Source organism: Somniosus microcephalus, chromosome 16, assembly GCF_052327205.1.
Source record: "Somniosus microcephalus isolate GS21.2 chromosome 16, FLI_Smic_1.0, whole genome shotgun sequence".
Taxonomy (NCBI): Eukaryota; Metazoa; Chordata; class Chondrichthyes; order Squaliformes; family Somniosidae; genus Somniosus; species Somniosus microcephalus.
This window is the reverse complement of record NC_141002.1, coordinates 7,803,855-7,825,869: the sequence shown is the minus strand read 5'-3', so window position 1 is coordinate 7,825,869 and position 22,015 is coordinate 7,803,855. Positions and strand designations below refer to the sequence as shown.

Below are 22,015 nucleotides of genomic sequence, written 5' to 3'. Positions count from 1 at the left end.
CGACAGCGCAGCGCTCCCTCATTCATCGGCGACCACTCGAATTCGAGTATGGTATGTCCTTCATCAGTCATCTACTTGTGGGTCTTCAGGTGGCTGTGGAGGTCAATCCGAGATCCACAGACTCTACTACAGTGTGGGCATGTAAGACTATTGGTAGTGACTGGAGTATGGGTCGTCTTAAGTTGTTGTCTCTCCTTACGGCGCTGGCGTTTATCCTCAGCGGCACGCTGGAGATTCTTTTCATGTAGTGCGGCCCCGTTGTGGATGCATTTTCTCCAATTGTCTCTTTCCAGTGCGATTTCCTCCCAGTTATTAATATCGATATGGAACTTTTTTAAGGATTACTTTGATGTTATCTTCGTAACGCTTCTTTTGACCACCAGGAGACCTCTGCCCTTCCTTCAACTGGGAGTACAGAACCTGTTTTGGGAGACGTGAGTCTGACATGCGAATGACATGTCCAATCCATCGGAGTTGATGCTGCATGATGAGCATAGTGATGCTGTAGATATTGGCCTCTTCAAGTATACTCCAGTTGGTGCGCTTGTCCTCCCAGCTGACCCTCAAGATTTTGCGTGGAGAGCGTTGGTGGTATTGCTCTAAGGCATTGAGATGGCTACTGTACGTAGTCCAGGTTTCAGCTCCGTATAAAAGGGTGGGAAGGATGATGGCTTTGTATACAAGAATTTTAGTTTGGACTTGGAGGTCATGATTTTCAAAGACTCTCCTCCTCAGTTTAGGAAAGTCTGCACTTGCACAACTCAGGCGATGATGGATTTCAGAATCAATGTCAGCTTTGGAGGATAAATGGCTACCAAGATATGGAAAGGTGTTGACATTTTCAAGGGTGTTATTATCAATCTTTATAGAGGGAGGAGTTGCAAGCTGATTAGGTGATGGCTGGTGGAGCACTTGGGTTTTCTTTATATTGTGGCGTACCGATCACAGAACGGACACAATCCGCTTTCCGGTCCATAGACTATAAGTCAGGCGTCATGCCTTTAAGAAGGATCACACCTTTAAGAAACTCGATCTGCAACATAGTTAAGCCCAGAGCGGGGGAGGAGCAGTCGAAGCTGTGCACTGATGAAAGAGAGTTGTACTTTGTGTAGTCTCTGACTCCATTTTGTGTTCAGCATGCAGCCTCAACAATTAAACCTTTTCTGTTGAACCCCTCCGAGTTCAGTATTTTTTGCTAGGAGTACATAGACTCCTACAATATTCATGGTGAGGCCCAGAAGTTTGTAGGCTCTGGAAAAAGCATTCAAGATGTTTTGTAGATCATGCTCGGAAAGAGCTGTGATGGCGTTATCATCTGCATACTGTAACTCCATAATGGTAGTGATGGAGACTTTGCTCTTGGCCTTAAGCCTGTTGAGATTGAAAAGTCGGCCATCAGTACGGTAAAGGATTTGAATTCCGGTGGGCAGATCATTGCTGATGAGATGGAGGATAACTGAGATGAACACTGCAAAAAGGGTTGCAGCAATGATGCAGCCCTGTTTTACTCCTGTCTCAACTGTAAAGGGCTCTGAAATAGAACCGCTGCTGCTGAGAACTGCTGCGGACATGTTGTCATGTAGCAGCCTCAGAACGAAGATGAATTTATCGGGGCAACCAAGCTTAGACAAGATATGCCATAAAGTCTGGTGGTGGACGGTGTCAAAAGCTTTAGTTAAGTCTATGAAAGCTATGAACAGTGGTTGCTTTTGTTCACGGCATTTCTCCTGTAATTGACGTGCTGTGAAGATCATATCAGCTGTTCCTCTGGATGGTCGGAAACCACACTGCGACTCCGGAAGCACCTCCTCAGATAATGGCAAAAGTCTGTTAGCAAGGACACGGGCAAGCACTTTTCCTGTGGAAGAAAGAAGGGAGATACCTCGGTAGTTACCACACACCGACTTTTCCCCCTTTTTAAAGATAGTAACAATCAAAGCACCCTCATTACTGCTCCTCCGACAGTGCTGCAGTCCCTCATTACTGCTCCTCTGACAGTGCAGCACTCCCGCAGTACTGTCCCACCAACAGAGCAGCGCTCCCTCAGCACTGGCCCTCCGACAGGGCAGCCCTCCTCAGTACTGACCCTCCGAAAGTGCAGTGGTCCCTCAGCGCTCACAATCCGACAGTGAATCACTTCCTCAGTAATGCCCCTCCGACAGTGCAGCGCTCCTTCGGTACTGCCCCTCCGACAGTGCAGCACACCCTCAGTACTGCCCCTCTGACAGTGTAGCAATCCCTCAGTAATGCCTCTTCTACAGTGCAGCACTTCACCAGTACTGACCCTCCGACAGTGCAGCACTCCCTCAGCACTGACCCTCCGACAGTGCAGCACACCCTCAGCACTGCCCCGCCGACAGTGCAGCGCTCCCTCATTACTGCCCCTCTGACAGAGCGGAGCTACCTCAGTACTGCACCTCCGACAGTGCAGCACACTCAGTACTGCCCCTCTGACGGTGTAGCGATACCTCAGTAATGCCTTTTCGACAGTGCAGCGCTTCACCAGTACTGACCCTCCGACAGTGCAGCGCTCCCTCAGTACTGCCCCTCTGACAGTGCAGCGCTCTCTCAGTACTGCAACTTCGACAGTGCAGCACTCCCACAGCACAGCCCCGCCGACAGAGCAGTGCTCCCTCAGTAATGCCCCTCCGACAGTGCAGCACTCCACCAGTGTTGCCCCCCGACAGTGCAGTGCTTTTCACTACTGCCCCTCAGGCAGTGCAGCCCTCCCTCAGTCCTGCCCCTTCTGACAGTGCAGCGCTCCCTCAGTACTGCCTCTCCGACAGTGCAGCGCTCCATCAGCACTGGCTCTCTGACAATGCAGCACTCCCTCAGCACTTACACTCCGACAGTGAATCGCTCCCTCAGTAATGCCCCTCCGACAGTGCAGCGCTCCACCGGTATTGCCCCTCCACCAGTGCAGCGCTCCCTCATTACTGCTCCTCCGCCAGTGCAGTGCTCCCTCATTACTGCTCCTCAGCCAGGTCAGCAGTCCCTCATTACTGCTGCTCCAACAGTGCAGCACTCCCTCAGTACTGTCCCTCCAACAGTGCAGCGCTCCCTCAGTACTGCCCCTCTGAAAGTGCACAGCTCTCACAGTACTGCCCCTCTGAAAGTGCAGCACTCCCTCAGTATTGCCCCTCGGACAGTGCAGCACTCCCTCAGTACTGACCCTTCAACAGTGCAGCGCTCCCTCAGTACTGTCCCTCTGACCGTGCAGCAGTCCCTCAGTACTGCCCCTCCGAATGTGCAGCACTTATACTCTGACAGTGCAGTGCTCCACCAGTATTGCCCCCCGACAGTGCAGCGCTCCCTCAGTCCTGCCCCTCCAACAATGCAGCGCTCCCTCAGTTTTGCCCGTCTGACAGTGCAGCATTCCCTCAGCACTGACCCTCTGGCAGTGGAGCACTTCCTAAGCACTGACCCTCCGACAGTTAATCACTCCTTCAGTTCTGCCCCTCCGACAGTGCAGCGCTCCCTCAGTACTGCCCCTTCTACTGAGCAGCGCTCCCTCAGAGCTGACCCTCTGAGAGTGCAGCACTCCCTCTGCACTGCCCCTCCGACAGTGCAGCTTTCCCTCAGTACTGACCCTTCGACAGTGCAGCACCCCCTCAGCACTGCCCCTCAGAAATTGCAGCTCTCCCTCAGCTATGACACTCCGACAGTGCAGCGCTGCCTCAGTACTGACCCTCCGACAGTGTAGCGCTCCCTCAGTACTGACCCTTCGACAGTGCAGCGCTCCCCCAGTTCTGCTCCTCTGACGGTGCAGCGCTCCCTCAGTACTACTCCTCCGACAGTTCAGCGCTCCCTCAGCACTGACCATCCGACAATGCAGCGCTCCCTCAGCACAGACCCTCCGACAGAGCAGCACTCCCTCATTACTGCCCCTCCGACAGTGCTGCACTCCCTCAGTATTGCCCCTTCGACAGTGCAGCACTCCCTCTGTATTGCCCCTCTGACAGTGCAGCACTCTCTTAGTACTGCCCCTCCGACAGTGCATCACTCCCTCAGCACTGATCATCTGACAGTGCAGCACTTCCTCAGCACTGACCCTCCTACAGTGCAGCACTCCCCCAGTACTGCCCATCTGGCAGTGCAGCGCTCCCTCAGTGCTGACTCTCCGACAGTGCAGCGCTCCCTCAGTACTGACACTACAACAGTGCAGCGCTCCTTCAGTACTGACCCTCCGACAATGCAGCGCTCCCTCAGTACTACACCTCTGACAGGGCAGCACTCACTCAGTGCTGCCCCTCCAACAGTTCAGCGCTCACTCAGTGCTGACTCTCTGACAGTGCAGCACTCCCTCAGCACTGACCCTCCGACAGTGCAGCAATCCCTCACTACTGCCCTTCCGACAGTGCAGCGCTCCCTCAGCACTGACCTTGCGACAGTGCAGCGCTCCCTCAGCACTGCCCCTCCAGCAGTGCAGTGCTCCCTCAGCACTGACCCTCTGACTGTGCAGCGCTCCCTCACTACTGCCCTTCCGACAGTGCAGCGCTCCCTCAGCACTGACCTTGCGACAGTGCAGCGCTCCCTCAGCACTGCCCCTCCAGCAGTGCAGTGCTCCCTCAGCACTGACCATCCGACTGTGCAGCACTCCCTCACTACTGCCCCTTAAACAGTGCAGCTTTCCCTCACTACTGCCCCTCCGACAGTGCAGTACTCCATAAGCACTGACCCTCCAACAGTGCAGCACTCCCTCAGCACTGACCCTCCAACAGTGCAGCGCTCCCTCAGCACTGCCCCTCCGACAGTGCAGCACTCCCTCAGTTCTGCCCCTCCGACAGTGCAGCCCTCCCTCAGTACTGCCCCCTCTACTGAGCAGCACTCCCTCAGTACTGTTCCTCCGACAGTGCAGCACTCCCTCAGCACTTAACCCCTGACAGTGCATCACTCCCTCAGTACTAAGCCTCCAACGGTGCTGCGCTTCCTCAGCACTGACCCACCGATACTGCAGCGCTCCCTCAGATCTGACACTCCAACAGTGCAGCGTTTCCTCAGTACTGCCCCTCCGACCGTGCAGCACTCCCTCAGCACTGACCCTCTGACAATGCAGCGCTTCCTCAGCACTGACCCTCCGACAGTGCAGCACTCCCTCAGCACTGACCCTCCGAATGCGCAGCACTTACACTCCGACAGTGAATCACTGCCTCAGTAATGCCCCTCCGACAGTGCAGCACTCCACCAGTGTTGCCCCCCAACAGTGCAGTGCTTTTCACTACTGCCCCTCAGGCAGTGCAGCCCTCCCTCAGTCCTGCCCCTTCTGACAGTGCAGCGCTCCCTCAGCACTGCCTCTCCGACAGTGCAGCGCTCCATCAGCACTGGCTCTCTGACAATGCAGCACTCCCTCAGCACTTACACTCCGACAGTGAATTGCTCCCTCAGTAATGCCCCTCCGCCAGTGCAGCGCTCCCTCATTACTGCCCCTCTGAAAGTGCACAGACCCAAAGAACTGCCCCTCTGAAAGTGCAGCACTCCCTCAGTATTGCTCCTCTGACAGTGCAGCACTCCCTCAGTACTGACCCTTCAACAGTGCAGCGCTCCCTCAGCACTGTCCCTCTGACCGTGCAGCAGTCCCTCAGTACTGCCCCTCCGAATGTGCAGCACTTATACTCCGACAGTGCAGTGCTCCAACAGTATTGCCCCCCGACAGTGCTGCGCTCCCTCTGTCCTGCCCCTCCAACAATGCAGCGCTCCCTCAGTTTTGCCCGTCTGACAGTGCAGCACTCCCTCAGCACTGACCCTCTGGCAGTGGAGCACTTCCTAAGCACTGACCCTCCGACAGTTAATCACTCCCTCAGTTCTGCCCCTCCGACAGTGCAGCGCTCCCTCAGTACTGCCCCTTCTACTGAGCAGCACTCCCTCAGAGCTGACCCTCTGAGAGTGCAGCACTCCCTCTGCACTGCCCCTCCGACAGTGCAGCTCTCGCTCAGTACTGATCTTCCGACAGTGCAGCGCCCCCTCAGCACTGCCCCTCCGAAATTGCAGTGCTCCCTCAGCTATGACCCTCCGACAGTGCAGCGCTGCCTCAGTACTGACCCTCCGACAGTGTAGCGCTCCCTCAGTACTGACCCTTCGACAGTGCAGCGCTCCCCCAGTTCTGCTCCTCTGACGGTGCAGCGCTCCCTCAGTACTACTTCTCCGACAGTTCAGCGCTCCCTCAGTACCACTCCTCCGACAGTTCAGCGCTCCCTCAGCACTGACCATCCGACAATGCAGCGCTCCCTCAGCACAGACCCTCCGACAGTGCAGCACTCCCTCATTACTGCCCCTCCGACAGTGCTGCGCTCCCTCAGTATTGCCCCTCCGACAGTGCAGCACTCCCTCTGTAATGCCCCTCTGACAGTGCAGCACTCTTTTAGTACTGCCTCTCCGACAGTGCAGTGCTCCCTCAGCACTGTCCCTCTGACAGTGCATCACTCCCTCAGCACTGATCATCTGACAGTGCAGCACTTCCTCAGCACTGACCCTCCTACAGTGCAGCACTCCCCCAGTACTGCCCATCCGGCAGTGCAGCGCTCCCTCAGTGCTGACTCTCCGACAGTGCAGCGCTCCCTCAGTACTGACACTACAACAGTGCAGCGCTCGTTCAGTACTGACCCTCCGACAGTGCAGCGCTCTCTCAGTACTGCACCTCCGACAATGCAGCGCTCCCTCAGTACTACACCTCTGACAGGGCAGCACTCACTCAGTACTGCCCCTCCAACAGTGCAGTGCTCCCTCAGTGCTGCCCCTCCAACAGTTCAGCGCTCCCTCAGTGCTGACTCTCTGACAGTGCAGCACTCCCTCAGCACTGACCCTCCGACAGTGCAGCGATCCCTCACTACTGCCCTTCCGACAGTGCAGCGCTCCCTCAGCACTGACCTTGCAACAGTGCAGCGCTCCCTCAGCACTGCCCCTCCAGCAGTGCAGTGCTCCCTCAGCACTGACCCTCTGACTGTGCAGCGCTCCCTCACTACTGCCCCACCGACAGTGCAGCGCTCCCTCACTACTGCCCCACCGACAGTGCAGCGCTCCCTCAGTACTGCCCCTCTGAAAGTGCACAGACCCAAAGAACTGCCCCTCTGAAAGTGCAGCACTCCCTCAGTATTGCCCCTCTGACAGTGCAGCACTCCCTCAGTACTGACCCTTCAACTGTGCAGCGCTCCCTCAGCACTGTCCCTCTGACCGTGCAGCAGTCCCTCAGTACTGCCCCTCAGAATGTGCAGCACTTATACTCCGACAGTGCTGTGCTCCACCAGTATTGCCCCCCGACAGTGCTGCGCTCCCTCTGTCCTGCCTCTCCAACAATGCAGCGCTCCCTCAGTTTTGCCCGTCTGACAGTGCAGCACTCCCTCAGCACTGACCCTCTGGCAGTGGAGCACTTCCTAAGCACTGACCCTCCGACAGTTAATCACTCCCTCAGTTCTGCCCCTCCGACAGTGCAGCGCTCCCTCAGTACTGCCCCTTCTATTGAGCAGCACTCCCTCAGAGCTGACCCTCTGAGAGTGCAGCACTCCCTCTGCACTGCCCCTCCGACAGTGCAGCTCTCGCTCAGTACTGACCTTCTGACAGTGCAGCGCCCCTTCAGCACTGCCCCTCCGAAATTGCAGTGCTCCCTCAGCTATGACCCTCCGACAGTGCAGCGCTGCCTCAGTACTGACCCTCCGACAGTGTAGCGCTCCCTCAGTACTGACCCTTCGACAGTGCAGCGCTCCCCCAGTTCTGCTCCTCTGACGGTGCAGCGCTCCCTCAGTACTACTTCTCCGACAGTTCAGCGCTCCCTCAGTACCACTCCTCCGACAGTTCAGTGCTCCCTCAGCACTGACCATCCGACAATGCAGCGCTCCCTCAGCACAGACCCTCCGACAGTGCAGCACTCCCTCATTACTGCCCCTCCGACAGTGCTGCGCTCCCTCAGTATTGCCCCTCCGACAGTGCAGCACTCCCTCTGTATTGCCCCTCTGACAGTGCAGCACTCTTTTAGTACTGCCTCTCCGACAGTGCAGTGCTCCCTCAGCACTGTCCCTCTGACAGTGCATCACTCCCTCAGCACTGATCATCTGACAGTGCAGCACTTCCTCAGCACTGACCCTCCTACAGTGCAGCACTCCCCCAGTACTGCCCATCCGGCAGTGCAGCGCTCCCTCAGTGCTGACTCTCCGACAGTGCAGCGCTCCCTCAGTACTGACACTACAACAGTGCAGCGCTCCTTCAGTACTGACCCTCCGACAGTGCAGCGCTCTCTCAGTACTGCACCTCCGACAATGCAGCGCTCCCTCAGTACTACACCTCTGACAGGGCAGCACTCACTCAGTACTGCCCCTCCAACAGTGCAGTGCTCCCTCAGTGCTGCCCCTCCAACAGTTCAGCGCTCCCTCAGTGCTGACTCTCTGACAGTGCAGCACTCCCTCAGCACTGACCCTCCGACAGTGCAGCAATCCCTCACTACTGCCCTTCCGACAGTGCAGCGCTCCCTCAGCACTGACCTTGCAACAGTGCAGCGCTCCCTCAGCACTGCCCCTCCAGCAGTGCAGTGCTCCCTCAGCACTGACCCTCTGACTGTGCAGCACTCCCTCACTACTGCCCCACCGACAGTGCAGCACTCCCTCAGCACTGACCATCCGACTGTGCAGCACTCCCTCACTACTGCCCCTTAAACAGTGCAGCTCTCCCTCACTACTGCCCATCCGACAGTGCAGCACTCCATCAGCACTGACCCTCCAACAGTGCAGCACTCCCTCAGCACTGACCCTCCAACAGTGCAGCGCTCCCTCAGCACTGCCCCTCCGACAGTGCAGCCCTCCCTCAGTACTGCCCCTTCTACTGAGCAGCACTCCCTCAGTACTGTTCCTCCGACAGTGCAGCACTCCCTCAGCACTTAACCCCTGACAGTGCATCACTCCCTCAGTACTAAACCTCCAACGGTGCTGCGCTTCCTCAGCACTGACCCACCGATACTGCAGCGCTCCCTCAGATCTGACACTCCAACAGTGCAGCGTTTCCTCAGTACTGCCCCTCCGACCGTGCAGCACTCCCTCAGCACTGACCCTCTGACAATGCAGCGCTTCCTCAGCACTGACCCTCCGACAGTGCAGCACTCCCTCAGCACTGACCCTCCGAATGCGCAGCACTTACACTCCGACAGTGAATCACTGCCTCAGTAATGCCGCTCCGACAGTGCAGCACTCCACCAGTGTTGCCCCCCGACAGTGCAGTGCTTTTCACTACTGCCCCTCAGGCAGTGCAGCCCTCCCTCAGTCCTGCCCCTTCCGACAGTGCAGCGCTCCATCAGCACTGGCTCTGTGACAATGCAGCACTCCCTCAGCACTTACACTCCGACAGTGAATCGCTCCCTCAGTAATGCCCCTCCGACAGTGCAGCGCTCCACTGGTATTGCCCCTCCACCAGTGCAGCGCTCCCTCATTACTGCTCCTCCGCCAGTGCAGCGCTCCCTCATTACTGCTCCTCAGCCAGGTCAGCAGTCCCTCATTACTGCTGCTCCAACAGTGCAGCACTCCCTCAGTACTGCCCCTCTGAAAGTGCACAGGCCCAAAGAACTGCCCCTCTGAAAGTGCAGCACTCCCTCAGTATTGCCCCTCTGACAGTGCAGCACTCCCTCAGTACTGACCCTTCAACAGTGCAGCGCTCCCTCAGCTCTGTCCCTCTGACCGTGCAGCAGTCCCTCAGTACTGCCCCTCCGAATGTGCAGCACTTATACTCCGACAGTGCAGTGCTCCACCAGTATTGCCCCCCGACAGTGCTGCGCTCCCTCTGTCCTGCCCCTCCAACAATGCAGCGCTCCCTCAGTTTTGCCCATCTGACAGTGCAGCGCTCCCTCAGCACTGACCCTCTGGCAGTGGAGCACTTCCTAAGCACTGACCCTCCGACAGTTAATCACTCCCTCAGTTCTGCCCCTCCGACGGTGCAGTGCTCCCTCAGTACTGCCCCTTCTACTGAGCAGCACTCCCTCAGAGCTGATCCTCTGAGAGTGCCGCACTCCCTCTGCACTGCCCCTCCGACAGTGCAGCTCTCCCTCAGTACTGACCCTCCGACAGTGCAGCGCCCCCTCAGCACTGCCCCTCCGAAATTGCAGTGCTCCCTCAGCTATGACCCTCCGACAGTGCAGCGCTGCCTCAGTACTGACCCTTCGACAGTGCAGCACTCCCTCATTACTGCCCCTCCGACAGTGCTGCGCTCCCTCAGTATTGCCCCTCCGACAGTGCAGCACTCCCTCTGTATTGCCCCTCTGACAGTGCAGCACTCTTTTAGTACTGCCTCTCCGACAGTGCAGTGCTCCCTCAGCACTGTCCCTCTGACAGTGCATCACTCCCTCAGCACTGATCATCTGACAGTGCAGCACTTCCTCAGCACTGACGCTCCTACAGTGCAGCACTCCCCCAGTACTGCCCATCCGGCAGTGCAGCGCTCCCTCAGTGCTGACTCTCCGACAGTGCAGCGCTCCCTCAGTACTGACATTACAACAGTGCAGCGCTCCCTCAGTACTGACCCTCTGACAGTGCAGCGTTCTCTCAGTACTGCACCTCCGACAATGCAGCGCTCCCTCAGTACTACACCTCTGACAGGGCAGCACTCACTCAGTACTGCCCCTCCAACAGTGCAACGCTCCCTCAGTACTACACCTCCAAGAGGGCAGCACTCCCTCCACACTGACACTCCAACAGTGCAGTGCTCCCTCAGTGCTGCCCCTCCAACAGTTCAGCGCTCCCTCAGTGCTAACTCTCCGACAGTGCAGCACTCCCTCAGCACTGACCCTCCGACAGTGCAGCAATCCCTCACTACTGCCCTTCCGACAGTGCAGCGCTCCCTCAGCACTGATCTTGCGACAGTGCAGCGCTCCCTCAGCACTGCCCCTCCAGCAGTGCAGTGCTCCCTCAGCACTGACCCTCTGACTGTGCAGCGCTCCCTCACTACTGCCCCACCGACAGTGCAGCGCTCCCTCAGCACTGACCATCCGACGGTGCAGCACTCCCTCACTACTGCCCCTTAAAAAGTGCAGCGCTCCCTCACTACTGCCCCTCCGACAGTGCAGCACTCCATCAGCACTGACCCTCCAACAGTGCAGCACTCCCTCAGCACTGACCCTCCAACAGTGCAGCGCTCGCTCAGCACTGCCCCTCCGACAGTGCAGCACTCCCTCAGTTCTGCCCCTCCGACAGTGCAGCCCTCCCTCAGTACTGCCCCTTCTACTGAGCAGCACTCCCTCAGTACTGTTCCTCCGACAGTACAGCACTCCCTCAGCACTTAACCCCTGACAGTGCATCACTCCCTCAGTACTAAACCTCCAACGGTGCTGCGCTTCCTCAGCACTGACCCACCGATACTGCAGCGCTCCCTCAGATCTGACACTCCAACAGTGCAGCGTTTCCTCAGTACTGCCCCTCCGACCATGCAGCACTCCCTCAGCACTGACCCTCTGACAATGCAGCGCTTCCTCAGCACTGACCCTCCGACAGTGCAGCACTCCCTCAGCACTGACCCTCCGAATGCGCAGCACTTACACTCCGACAGTGAATCACTGCCTCAGTAATGCCCCTCCGACAGTGCAGCACTCCACCAGTGTTCCCCCCTGACAGTGCAGTGCTTTTCACTACTGCCCCTCAGGCAGTGCAGCCCTCCCTCAGTCCTGCCCCTTCTGACAGTGCAGCGCTCCCTCAGTACTGCCTCTCCAACAGTGCAGCGCTCCATCAGCACTGGCTCTCTGACAATGCAGCACTCCCTCAGCACTTACACTCCGACAGTGAATTGCTCCCTCAGTAATGCCCCTCCAACAGTGCAGCGCTCCACCGGTATTGCCCCTCCACCAGTGCAGCGCTCCCTCATTACTGCTCCTCCGCCAGTGCAGCGCTCCCTCATTACTGCTCCTCAGCCAGGTCAGCAGTCCCTCATTACTGCTGCTCCAACAGTGCAGCACACCCTCAGTACTGTCCCTCCAACAGTGCAGCGCTCCCTCAGTACTGCCCCTCTGAAAGTGCACAGGCCCAAAGAACTGCCCCTCTGAAAGTGCAGCACTCCCTCAGTATTGCCCCTCTGACAGTGCAGCACTCCCTCAGTACTGACCCTTCAACAGTGCAGCGCTCCCTCAGCACTGTCCCTCTGACCATGCAGCAGTCCCTCAGTACTGCCCCTCCGAATGTGCAGCACTTATACTCCGCCAGTGCAGTGCTCCACCAGTATTGCCCCCCGACAGTGCTGCGCTCCCTCTGTCCTGCCCCTCCAACAATGCAGCGCTCCCTCAGTTTTGCCCATCTGACAGTGCAGCACTCCCTCAGCACTGACCCTCTGGCAGTGGAGCACTTCCTAAGCACTGACCCTCCGACAGTTAATCACTCCCTCAGTTCTGCCCCTCCGACGGTGCAGTGCTCCCTCAGTACTGCCCCTTCTACTGAGCAGCACTCCCTCAGAGCTGACCCTCTGAGAGTGCCGCACTCCCTCTGCACTGCCCCTCCGACAGTGCAGCTCTCCCTCAGCACTGCCCCTCCGAAATTGCAGTGCTCCCTCAGCTATGACCCTCCGACAGTGCAGCGCTGCCTCAGTACTGACCCTCCGACAGTGTAGCGCTCCCTCAGTACTGACCCTTCGACAGTGCAGCACTCCCTCATTACTGCCCCTCCGACAGTGCTGCGCTCCCTCAGTATTGCCCCTCCGACAGTGCAGCACTCCCTCTGTATTGCCCCTCTGACAGTGCAGCACTCTTTTAGTACTGCCTCTCCGACAGTGCAGTGCTCCCTCAGCACTGTGCCTCTGACAGTGCATCACTCCCTCAGCACTGATCATCTGACAGTGCAGCACTTCCTCAGCACTGACCCTCCTACAGTGCAGCACTCCCCCAGTACTGCCCATCCGGCAGTGCAGCGCTCCCTCAGTGCTGACTCTCTGACAGTGCAGCGCTCCCTCAGTACTGACATTACAACAGTGCAGCGCTCCCTCAGTACTGACCCTCTGACAGTGCAGCGTTCTCTCAGCACTGCACCTCCGACAATGCAGCGCTCCCTCAGTACTACACCTCTGACAGGGCAGCACTCACTCAGTACTGCCCCTCCAACAGTGCAACGCTCCCTCAGTACTACACCTCCAAGAGGGCAGCACTCCCTCCACACTGACACTCCAACAGTGCAGTGCTCCCTCAGTGCTGCCCCTCCAACAGTTCAGCGCTCCCTCAGTGCTAACTCTCCGACAGTGCAGCACTCCCTCAGCACTGACCCTCCGACAGTGCAGCAATCCCTCACTACTGCCCTTCCGACAGTGCAGCGCTCCCTCAGCACTGACCTTGCGACAGTGCAGTGCTCCCTCAGCACTGCCCCTCCAGCAGTGCAGTGCTCCCTCAGCACTGACCCTCTGACTGTGCAGCGCTCCCTCACTACTGCCCCACCGACAGTGCAGCGCTCCCTCAGCACTGACCATCTGACGGTGCAGCACTCCCTCACTACTGCCCCTTAAAAAGTGCAGCGCTCCCTCACTACTGCCCCTCCGACAGTGCAGCACTCCATCAGCACTGACCCTCCAACAGTGCAGCACTCCCTCAGCACTGACACTCCAACAGTGCAGCGCTCCCTCAGCACTGCCCCTCCGACAGTGCAGTGCTCCCTCACTACTGCCCCTCCGAAAGTGCAGCACTCCCTCAGCACTTAACCTCTGACAGTGCAGCACTCCCTCAGCACTGCCCCTCTGACAGTGCAGCACTCCCTCAGTTCTGCCCCTCCGACAGTGAAACCCTCCCTCAATACGGCCCCTTCTACTGAGCAGCACTCCCTCAGCACTGACCCTCCGACAGTGCAGCGCTCCCTCAGTTCTGCCCCTCCGACAGTGCAGCGTTTCCTCAGTACTGCCCCTCCGACCGTGCAGCGCTCCCTCAGCACTGACCCTCTGACAATGCAGCGCTTCCTCAGCACTGACCCTCCGACAGTGCAGCACTCCCTCAGCACTGACCCTCCGAATGCGCAGCATTTACACTCCGACAGTGAATCACTGCCTCAGTAATGCCCCTCCGACAGTGCAGCACTCCACCAGTGTTGCCCCCCGACAGTGCAGTGCTTTTCACTACTGCCCCTCAGGCAGTGCAGCCCTCCCTCAGTCCTGCCCCTTCTGACAGTGCAGCGCTCCCTCAGTACTGCCTCTCCAACAGTGCAGCGCTCCATCAGCACTGGCTCTCTGACAATGCAGCACTCCCTCAGCACTTACACTCCGACAGTGAATCGCTCCCTCAGTAATGCCCCTCCGACAGTGCAGCGCTCCACCGGTATTGCCCCTCCACCAGTGCAGCGCTCCCTCATTACTGCTCCTCCGCCAGTGCAGCGCTCCCTCATTACTGCTCCTCAGCCAGGTCAGCAGTCCCTCATTACTGCTGCTCCAACAGTGCAGCACACCCTCAGTACTGTCCCTCCAACAGTGCAGCGCTCCCTCAGTACTGCCCCTCTGAAAGTGCACAGGCCCAAAGAACTGCCCCTCTGAAAGTGCAGCACTCCCTCAGTATTGCCCCTCTGACAGTGCAGCACTCCCTCAGTACTGACCCTTCAACAGTGCAGCGCTCCCTCAGCACTGTCCCTCTGACCGTGCAGCAGTCCCTCAGTACTGCCCCTCCGAATGTGCAGCACTTATACTCCGACAGTGCAGTGCTCCACCAGTATTGCCCCCCGACAGTGCTGCGCTCCCTCTGTCCTGCCCCTCCAACAATGCAGCGCTCCCTCAGTTTTGCCCATCTGACAGTGCAGCACTCCCTCAGCACTGACCCTCTGGCAGTGGAGCACTTCCTAAGCACTGACCCTCCGACAGTTAATCACTCCCTCAGTTCTGCCCCTCCGACGGTGCAGTGCTCCCTCAGTACTGCCCCTTCTACTGAGCAGCACTCCCTCAGAGCTGACCCTCTGAGAGTGCCGCACTCCCTCTGCACTGCCCCTCCGACAGTGCAGCTCTCCCTCAGTACTGACCCTCCGACAGTGCAGCGCCCCCTCAGCACTGCCCCTCCGAAATTGCAGTGCTCCCTCAGCTATGACCCTCCGACAGTGCAGCACTGCCTCAGTACTGACCCTCCGACAGTGTAGCGCTCCCTCAGTACTGACCCTTCGACAGTGCAGCACTCCCTCATTACTGCCCCTCCGACAGTGCTGCGCTCCCTCAGTATTGCCCCTCCGACAGTGCAGCACTCCCTCTGTATTGCCCCTCTGACAGTGCAGCACTCTTTTAGTACTGCCTCTCCGACAGTGCAGTGCTCCCTCAGCACTGTCCCTCTGACAGTGCATCACTCCCTCAGCACTGATCATCTGACAGTGCAGCACTTCCTCAGCACTGACCCTCCTACAGTGCAGCACTCCCCCAGTACTGCCCATCCGGCAGTGCAGCGCTCCCTCAGTGCTGACTCTCCGACAGTGCAGCGCTCCCTCAGTACTGACATTACAACAGTGCAGCGCTCCCTCAGTACTGACCCTCTGACAGTGCAGCGTTCTCTCAGTACTGCACCTCCGACAATGCAGCGCTCCCTCAGTACTACACCTCTGACAGGGCAGCACTCACTCAGTACTGCCCCTCCAACAGTGCAACGCTCCCTCAGTACTACACCTCCAAGAGGGCAGCACTCCCTCCACACTGACACTCCAACAGTGCAGTGCTCCCTCAGTGCTGCCCCTCCAACAGTTCAGCGCTCCCTCAGTGCTAACTCTCCGACAGTGCAGCACTCCCTCAGCACTGACCCTCCGACAGTGCAGCAATCCCTCACTACTGCCCTTCCGACAGTGCAGCGCTCCCTCAGCACTGACCTTGCGACAGTGCAGCGCTCCCTCAGCACTGCCCCTCCAGCAGTGCAGTGCTCCCTCAGCACTGACCCTCTGACTGTGCAGCGCTCCCTCACTACTGCCCCACCGACAGTGCAGCGCTCCCTCAGCACTGACCATCCGACGGTGCAGCACTCCCTCACTACTGCCCCTTAAAAAGTGCAGCGCTCCCTCACTACTGCCCCTCCGACAGTGCAGCACTCCATCAGCACTGACCCTCCAACAGTGCAGCACTCCCTCAGCACTGACACTCCAACAGTGCAGCGCTCCCTCAGCACTGCCCCTCCGACAGTGCAGTGCTCCCTCACTACTGCTCCTCCGAATGTGCAGCACTCCCTCAACACATAACCTCTGACAGTGCAGCACTCCCTCAGCACTGCCCCTCTGACAGTGCAGCACTCCCTCAGTTCTGCCCCTCCGACAGTGAAACCCTCCCTCAATACGGCCCCTTCTACTGAGCAGCACTCCCTCAGCACTGACCCTCCGACAGTGCAGCGCTCCCTCAGTTCTGCCCCTCCGACAGTGCAGCACTCGCTCAGTACTGCCCCTTCTACAGAGCAGCACTGCCTCAGTACTGCACCTCCGACAGTGCAGCACACCCGCAGCACTTAACCCCTGACAGTTCATCACTCCCTCTGTACTAAACCTCCAAAGGTCCTGCGCTCCCTCAACACTGACATTCCGATACTGCAGCGTTCCCTCAGATCTGACACTCCGACAGTGCAGCGCTCCCTCAGTACTGACCCTCTGGCAGTGGAGCACTTCCTAAGCACTGACCCTCCGACAGTGAATCACACCCTCAGTCCTGCCCCTCCGACAGTGCAGCGCTCCCTCAGTACTGCCCCTTCTACTGAGCAGCGCTCCCTCAGAACTGATCCTCCGAGAGTGCAGCACTCCCTCTGCACTGCCCCTTCGACAGTGCAGCTCTCCCTCAGTACTGACCCTCCGACAGTGCAGCGCCCCTCAGCACTGCCCCTCCGACATTGCAGCGCTCCCTCAGCTATGACCCTCCAACAGTGCAGCGCTGCCTCAGTACTGACCCTCCAACAGTGTAGCGCTCCCTCAGTACTGACCCTTCGACAGTGCAGCGCTTCCCCAGTTTTGCTTCTCCGACGGTGCAGCGCTCCCTCAGTACTCCGCCTCCGACAGTTCAGCGCTCCCTCAGCACTGACCATCCGACAATGCAGTGCTCCCTCAGCACAGACCCTCCGACAGAGCAGCACTCCCTCAGCACTGACCCTCCGAATGCACAGCACTTACACTCCGATAGTGAATCAGTCCCTCAGTAATGCCCCTCCGACAGTGCAGCGCTCCACCAGTATTGCACCCCGACAGTGCAGTGCTTGTCACTACTGCCCCTCAGGCAGTGCAGCCCTCCCTCAGTCCTGCCACTTCTGACAGTGCAGCACTCCCTAAGCACTGATCTTCTGACAGTGCAGCACTTTCTCAGCACTGGCCCTCTGACAGTGCAGCACTCTGTCAGCACTGACCCTCTGACAGTGTAGCACTCCCTCAGCACTTACACTCCGACAGTGAATCGCTCCCTCAGTAATGCCCCTCTGACAGTGCAGCATTCCACCGGTATTGCCCCTCCACCAGTGCAGCACTCCCTCATTACTGCTCCTCCGCCAGTGCAGCGCTCCCTCATTACTGCTCCTCCGCCAGTTCAGCAGTCCCTCATTACTGCTGCTCCGACAGTGCAGCACACCCTCAGTACTGTCCCTCCAACAGTGCAGCGCTCCCTCAGTACTGCCCTTCTGAAAGTGCAGCACTCCCTCAGTATTGCCCCTCTGACAGTGCAGCACTCCCTCAGTACTGCCCCTCTGACAGTGCAGCACTCCCTCAGTTCTGCCCCTCCGACAGTGCAGCCCTCCCTCAGTACTGCCCCTTCTACTGAGCAGCCCTCCCTCAGTACTGTTCCTCCAACAGTGCAGCACTCCCTCAGCACTTAACCCCTGACAGTGCATCACTCCCTCAGTACTGCCCCTCCGACCGTGCAGCACTCCCTCAGCACTGACCGTCTGACAATGCAGCGCTTCCTCAGCACTGACCCTCCGACAGTGCAGCACTCCCTCAGCACTGACCCTCCGAATGCGCAGCACTTACACTGCGAAAGTGAATCACTGCCTCAGTAATGCGCTCCGACAGTGCAGCGCTCCACCAGTGTTGTCCCCCGACAGTGCAGTGCTTTTCACTACTGCCCCTCAGGCAGTGCAGCCCTCCCTCAGTCCTGCCCCTTCTGACAGTGCAGCGCTCCCTCAGTACTGCCTCTCCGACAGTGCAGCGCTCCATCAGCACTGGCTCTCTGACAGTGCAGCACTCCCTCAGCACTTACACTCCGACAGTGATTCGTTCCCTCAGTAATGCCCCTCCGACAGTGCAGCGCTCCACCGGTATTGCCCCTCCGCCAGTGCAGCGCTCCCTCATTACTGCTCCTCCGCCAGTGCAGCGCTCTCTCATTACTGCTCCTCAGCCAGGTCAGCAGTCCCTCATTACTGCTGCTCCAACAGTGCAGCACACCCTCAGTTCTGTCCCTCCAACAGTGCAGCGCTCCCTCAGTGCTGCCCCTCTGAAAGTGCACAGCTCCCACTGTACTGCCCCTCTGAAAGTGCAGCACTCCCTCAGTATTGCCCCTTGGACAGTGCAGCACTCCCTCAGTACTGATCCTTCAACAGTGCAGCGCTCCCTCAGCCCTGTCCCTCTGACCGTGCAGCAGTCCCTCAGTACTGCCCCTCCGAATGTGCAGCACTTACACTCCGACAGTGCAGTGCTCCACCAGTATTGCCCCCTGATAGTGCAGCGCTCCCTCAGTCCTGCCCCTCCAGCAATGCAGCGCTCCCTCAGTTTTGCCCGTCTGACAGTGCAGCACTCCCTCAGCACTGACCCTCTGGCAGTGGAGCACTTCCTAAGCACTGACCCTCCGACAGTTAATCACACCCTCAGTTCTGCCCCTCCGACTGTGCAGCGCTCCCTCAGTACTGCCCCTTCTACTGAGCAGCGCTCCCTCAGAACTGACCCTCTGAGAGTGCAGCACTCCCTCTGCACTGCCCCTCCGACAGTGCAGCTCTCCCTCAGTACTGACCCTCCGACAGTGCAGCGCCCCCTCAGCACTGCCCCTCCGAAATTGCAGCGCTCCCTCAGCTATGACCCTCTGACAGTGCAGCGCTGCCTCCGTACTGACCCTCCGACAGTGTAGCGCTCCCTTAGTACTGACCCTTTGACAGTGCAGCGCTCCCCCAGTTCTGCTCCTCTGACGGTGCAGCGCTCCCTCAGTACTACTCCTCCGACAGTTCAGCGTTCCCTCAGCACTGACCATCCGACAATGCAGCGCTCCCTCAGCACAGGCCCTCCGACAGTGCAGCACTCCCTCATTACTGCCTCTCCGACAGTGCTGCGCTCCCTCAGTATTGCCCCTCCGACAGTGCAGCACTCCCTCTGTACTGCCCCTCTGACAGTGCAGCACTCTCTTAGTACTGCCCCTCCGACAGTGCAGTGCTCCCTCAGCTCTGTCCCTCTGACAGTGCATCACTCCCTCAGCACTGATCATCTGACAGTGCAGCACTTCCTCAGCACTGACCCTCCTACAGTGCAGCACTCCCCCAGTACTGCCCATCCGGCAGTGCAGCGCTCCCTCAGTGCTGACTCTCCGACAGTGCAGCGCACCCTCAGTACTGACACTACAGCAGTGCAGCGCTCCTTCAGTACTGACCCTCCGACAGTGCAGCGCTCTCTCAGTACTGCACCTTCGACAATGCAGCGCTCCCTCAGTACTACACCTCTGACAGGGCAGCACTCACTCAGTACTGCCCCTCCAACAGTGCAGTGCTCCCTCAGTGCTGCCCCTCCAACAGTTCAGCGCTCCCTCAGTGCTGACTCTCCGACAGTGCAGCACTCCCTCAGCACTGACCCTCCGACAGTGCAGCAATCCCTCACTACTGCCCCTCCGACTGTGCAGCGCTCCCTCAGCACTGACCTTGCGACAGTGCAGCGCTCCCTCAGCACTGCCCCTCCAGCGGTGCAGTGCTCCCTCAGCACTGACCCTCCAACTGTGCAGTGGTCCCTCACTACTGCCCCTCCGACAGTGCAGCACTCCATCAGCACTGACCCTCCAACAGTGCAGCACTCCCTCAGCACTGACACTCCAACAGTGCAGCGCTCCCACAGCACTGCCCCTCCGACAGTGCAGTGCTCCCTCACTACTGCCCCTCCGACAGTGCAGCACTCCCTCAGCACTTAACCTCTGACAGTGCAGCACTCCCTCAGCACTGCCCCTCTGACAGTGCAGCACTCCCTCAGTTCTGCCCCTCCGACAGTGCAACCCTCCCTCAATACTGCCCCTTCTACTGAGCAGCACTCCCTCAGCACTGACCCTCCGACAGTGCAGCACACCCGCAGCACTTAACCCCTGACAGTTCATCACTCCCTCTGTACTAAACCTCCAACGGTGCTGCGCTCCCTCAACACTGACATTCCGATACTGCAGCGCTCCCTCAGATCTGACACTCCGACAATGCAGAGCTCCCTCAGTACTGACCCTCTGGCAGTGGAGCACTTCCTAAGCACTGACCCTCCGACAGTGAATCACACCCTCAGTTCTGCCCCTCCGACAGCGCAGCGCTCCCTCAGTACTGCCCCTTCTACTGAGCAGCGCTCCCTCAGAACTGACACTCCGAGAGTACAGCACTCCCTCTGCACTGCCCCTTCGACAGTGCAGCTCTCCCTCAGTACTGACCCTCCGACAGTGCAGCGCCCCCTCAGCACTGCCCCTCTGACATTGCAGCGCTCCCTCAGCTATGACCCTCCGACAGTGCAGCGCTGCCTCAGTACTGACCCTCCGACAGTGTAGCGCTCCCTCAGTACTGACCCTCCGACAGTGCAGCGCTCCCCCAGTTCTGCTCCTCCGACGGTGCAGCGCTCCCTCAGTACTACTCCTCCGACAGTTCAGCGCTCCCTCAGCACTGACCATCCGACAATGCAGCGCTCCCTCAGCACAGACCTTCCGACAGTGCAGCACTCCCTCATTACTGCCCCTCCGACAGTGCTGCGCTCCCTCAGTATTGCCCCTCCGACAGTGCAGCACTCCCTCTGTACTGCCCCTCTGACAGTGCAGCACTCTCTTAGTACTGTCCCTCTGACAGTGCAGCACTCTTTCAGTACTGCCCCTCCGACAGTGCAGTGCTCCCTCAGCACTGTCCCTCTGACAGTGCATCACTCCCTCAGCACTGATCATCTGACAGTGCAGCACTTCCTCAGCACTGACCCTCCTACAGTGCAGCACTCCCCCAGTACTGCCCATCCAGCAGTGCAGCGCTCCCTCAGTACTGACACTCCAACAGTGCAGCACTCTCCCAGTACTGCCCATCCAGCAGTGCAGCGCTCCCTCAGTGCTGACCCTCCAACAGTGCAGCGCTCCCTCAGTACTGACACTACAACAGTGCAGCGCTCCCTCAGTACTGACCCTCCGACAGTGCAGCACTCACTCAGTACTGCACCTCCAGCAGTGCAACGCTCCCTCAGTACTACACCTCCGACAGGGCAGCACTCACTCAGTACTGCCCCTCCAACAGTGCAGTGCTCCCTCAGTGCTGCCCCTCCAACAGTTCAGCACTCCCTCAGTGCTGACTCTCCGACAGTGCAGCACTCCCTCAGCACTGACCCTCCGACAGTGCAGTACTCCCTCAGCACTGACCATCCGACTGTGCAGCACTCCCTCACTACTGCCCCTTAAACAGTGCAGCGCTCCCACACTACTGCCCCTCTGACAGTGCAGTCCTCCCTCACTACTGCCCTTCCGACAGTGCAGCACTCCCTCAGTACTGCCCCTCCGACAGTGCAGCACTCCCTCAGCACTGCCCCTCTGACAATGCAGCACTCCCTCAATTCTGCCCCTCCGACAGTGCAGCCCTCCCTCAGTACTGCCCCTTCTACAGAGCAGCACTCCCTCAGTACTGCACCTCCGACAGTGCAGCACACCCTCGGCATTTAACCCCTGATAGTGCGTCACTCCCTCTGTACTAAACCTCCAACGGTGCTGCGCTCCCTCAACACTGACATTCCGATACTGCAGCGCTCCCTCAGATCTGACACTCTGACAGTGCAGCGCTCCCTCAGTACTGACCCTCCGATGCTGCAGCACTCCCTCAGCAGTGACCCTCCGACAGTGCAGCACTCCCTCAGTACAGCCCCAACGACAGTGCAGCGATCCCTCAGTACTGCCCCTCCGAAAGTGCAGTGCTCCCTCAGCACTT

The 22,015-nt window shown here is 58.8% G+C and overlaps 1 protein-coding gene across 1 annotated transcript; it reads left to right on the top strand.

Annotated features, from left to right (window-relative positions):
* The first annotated feature begins 612 nt into the window (after nucleotides 1-612).
* On the top strand, nucleotides 613-21,495 carry LOC147105967 (uncharacterized). Its single transcript, XM_086009778.1, has 5 exons — nucleotides 613-621; nucleotides 14,905-15,150; nucleotides 19,355-19,501; nucleotides 19,619-19,716; nucleotides 21,384-21,495. The coding sequence occupies exons 1-5, from the start codon at nucleotides 613-615 to the stop codon at nucleotides 21,493-21,495; spliced, it is 612 nt and encodes a 203-aa protein (XP_085865904.1).
* Nucleotides 21,496-22,015: the final 520 nt, after the last annotated feature.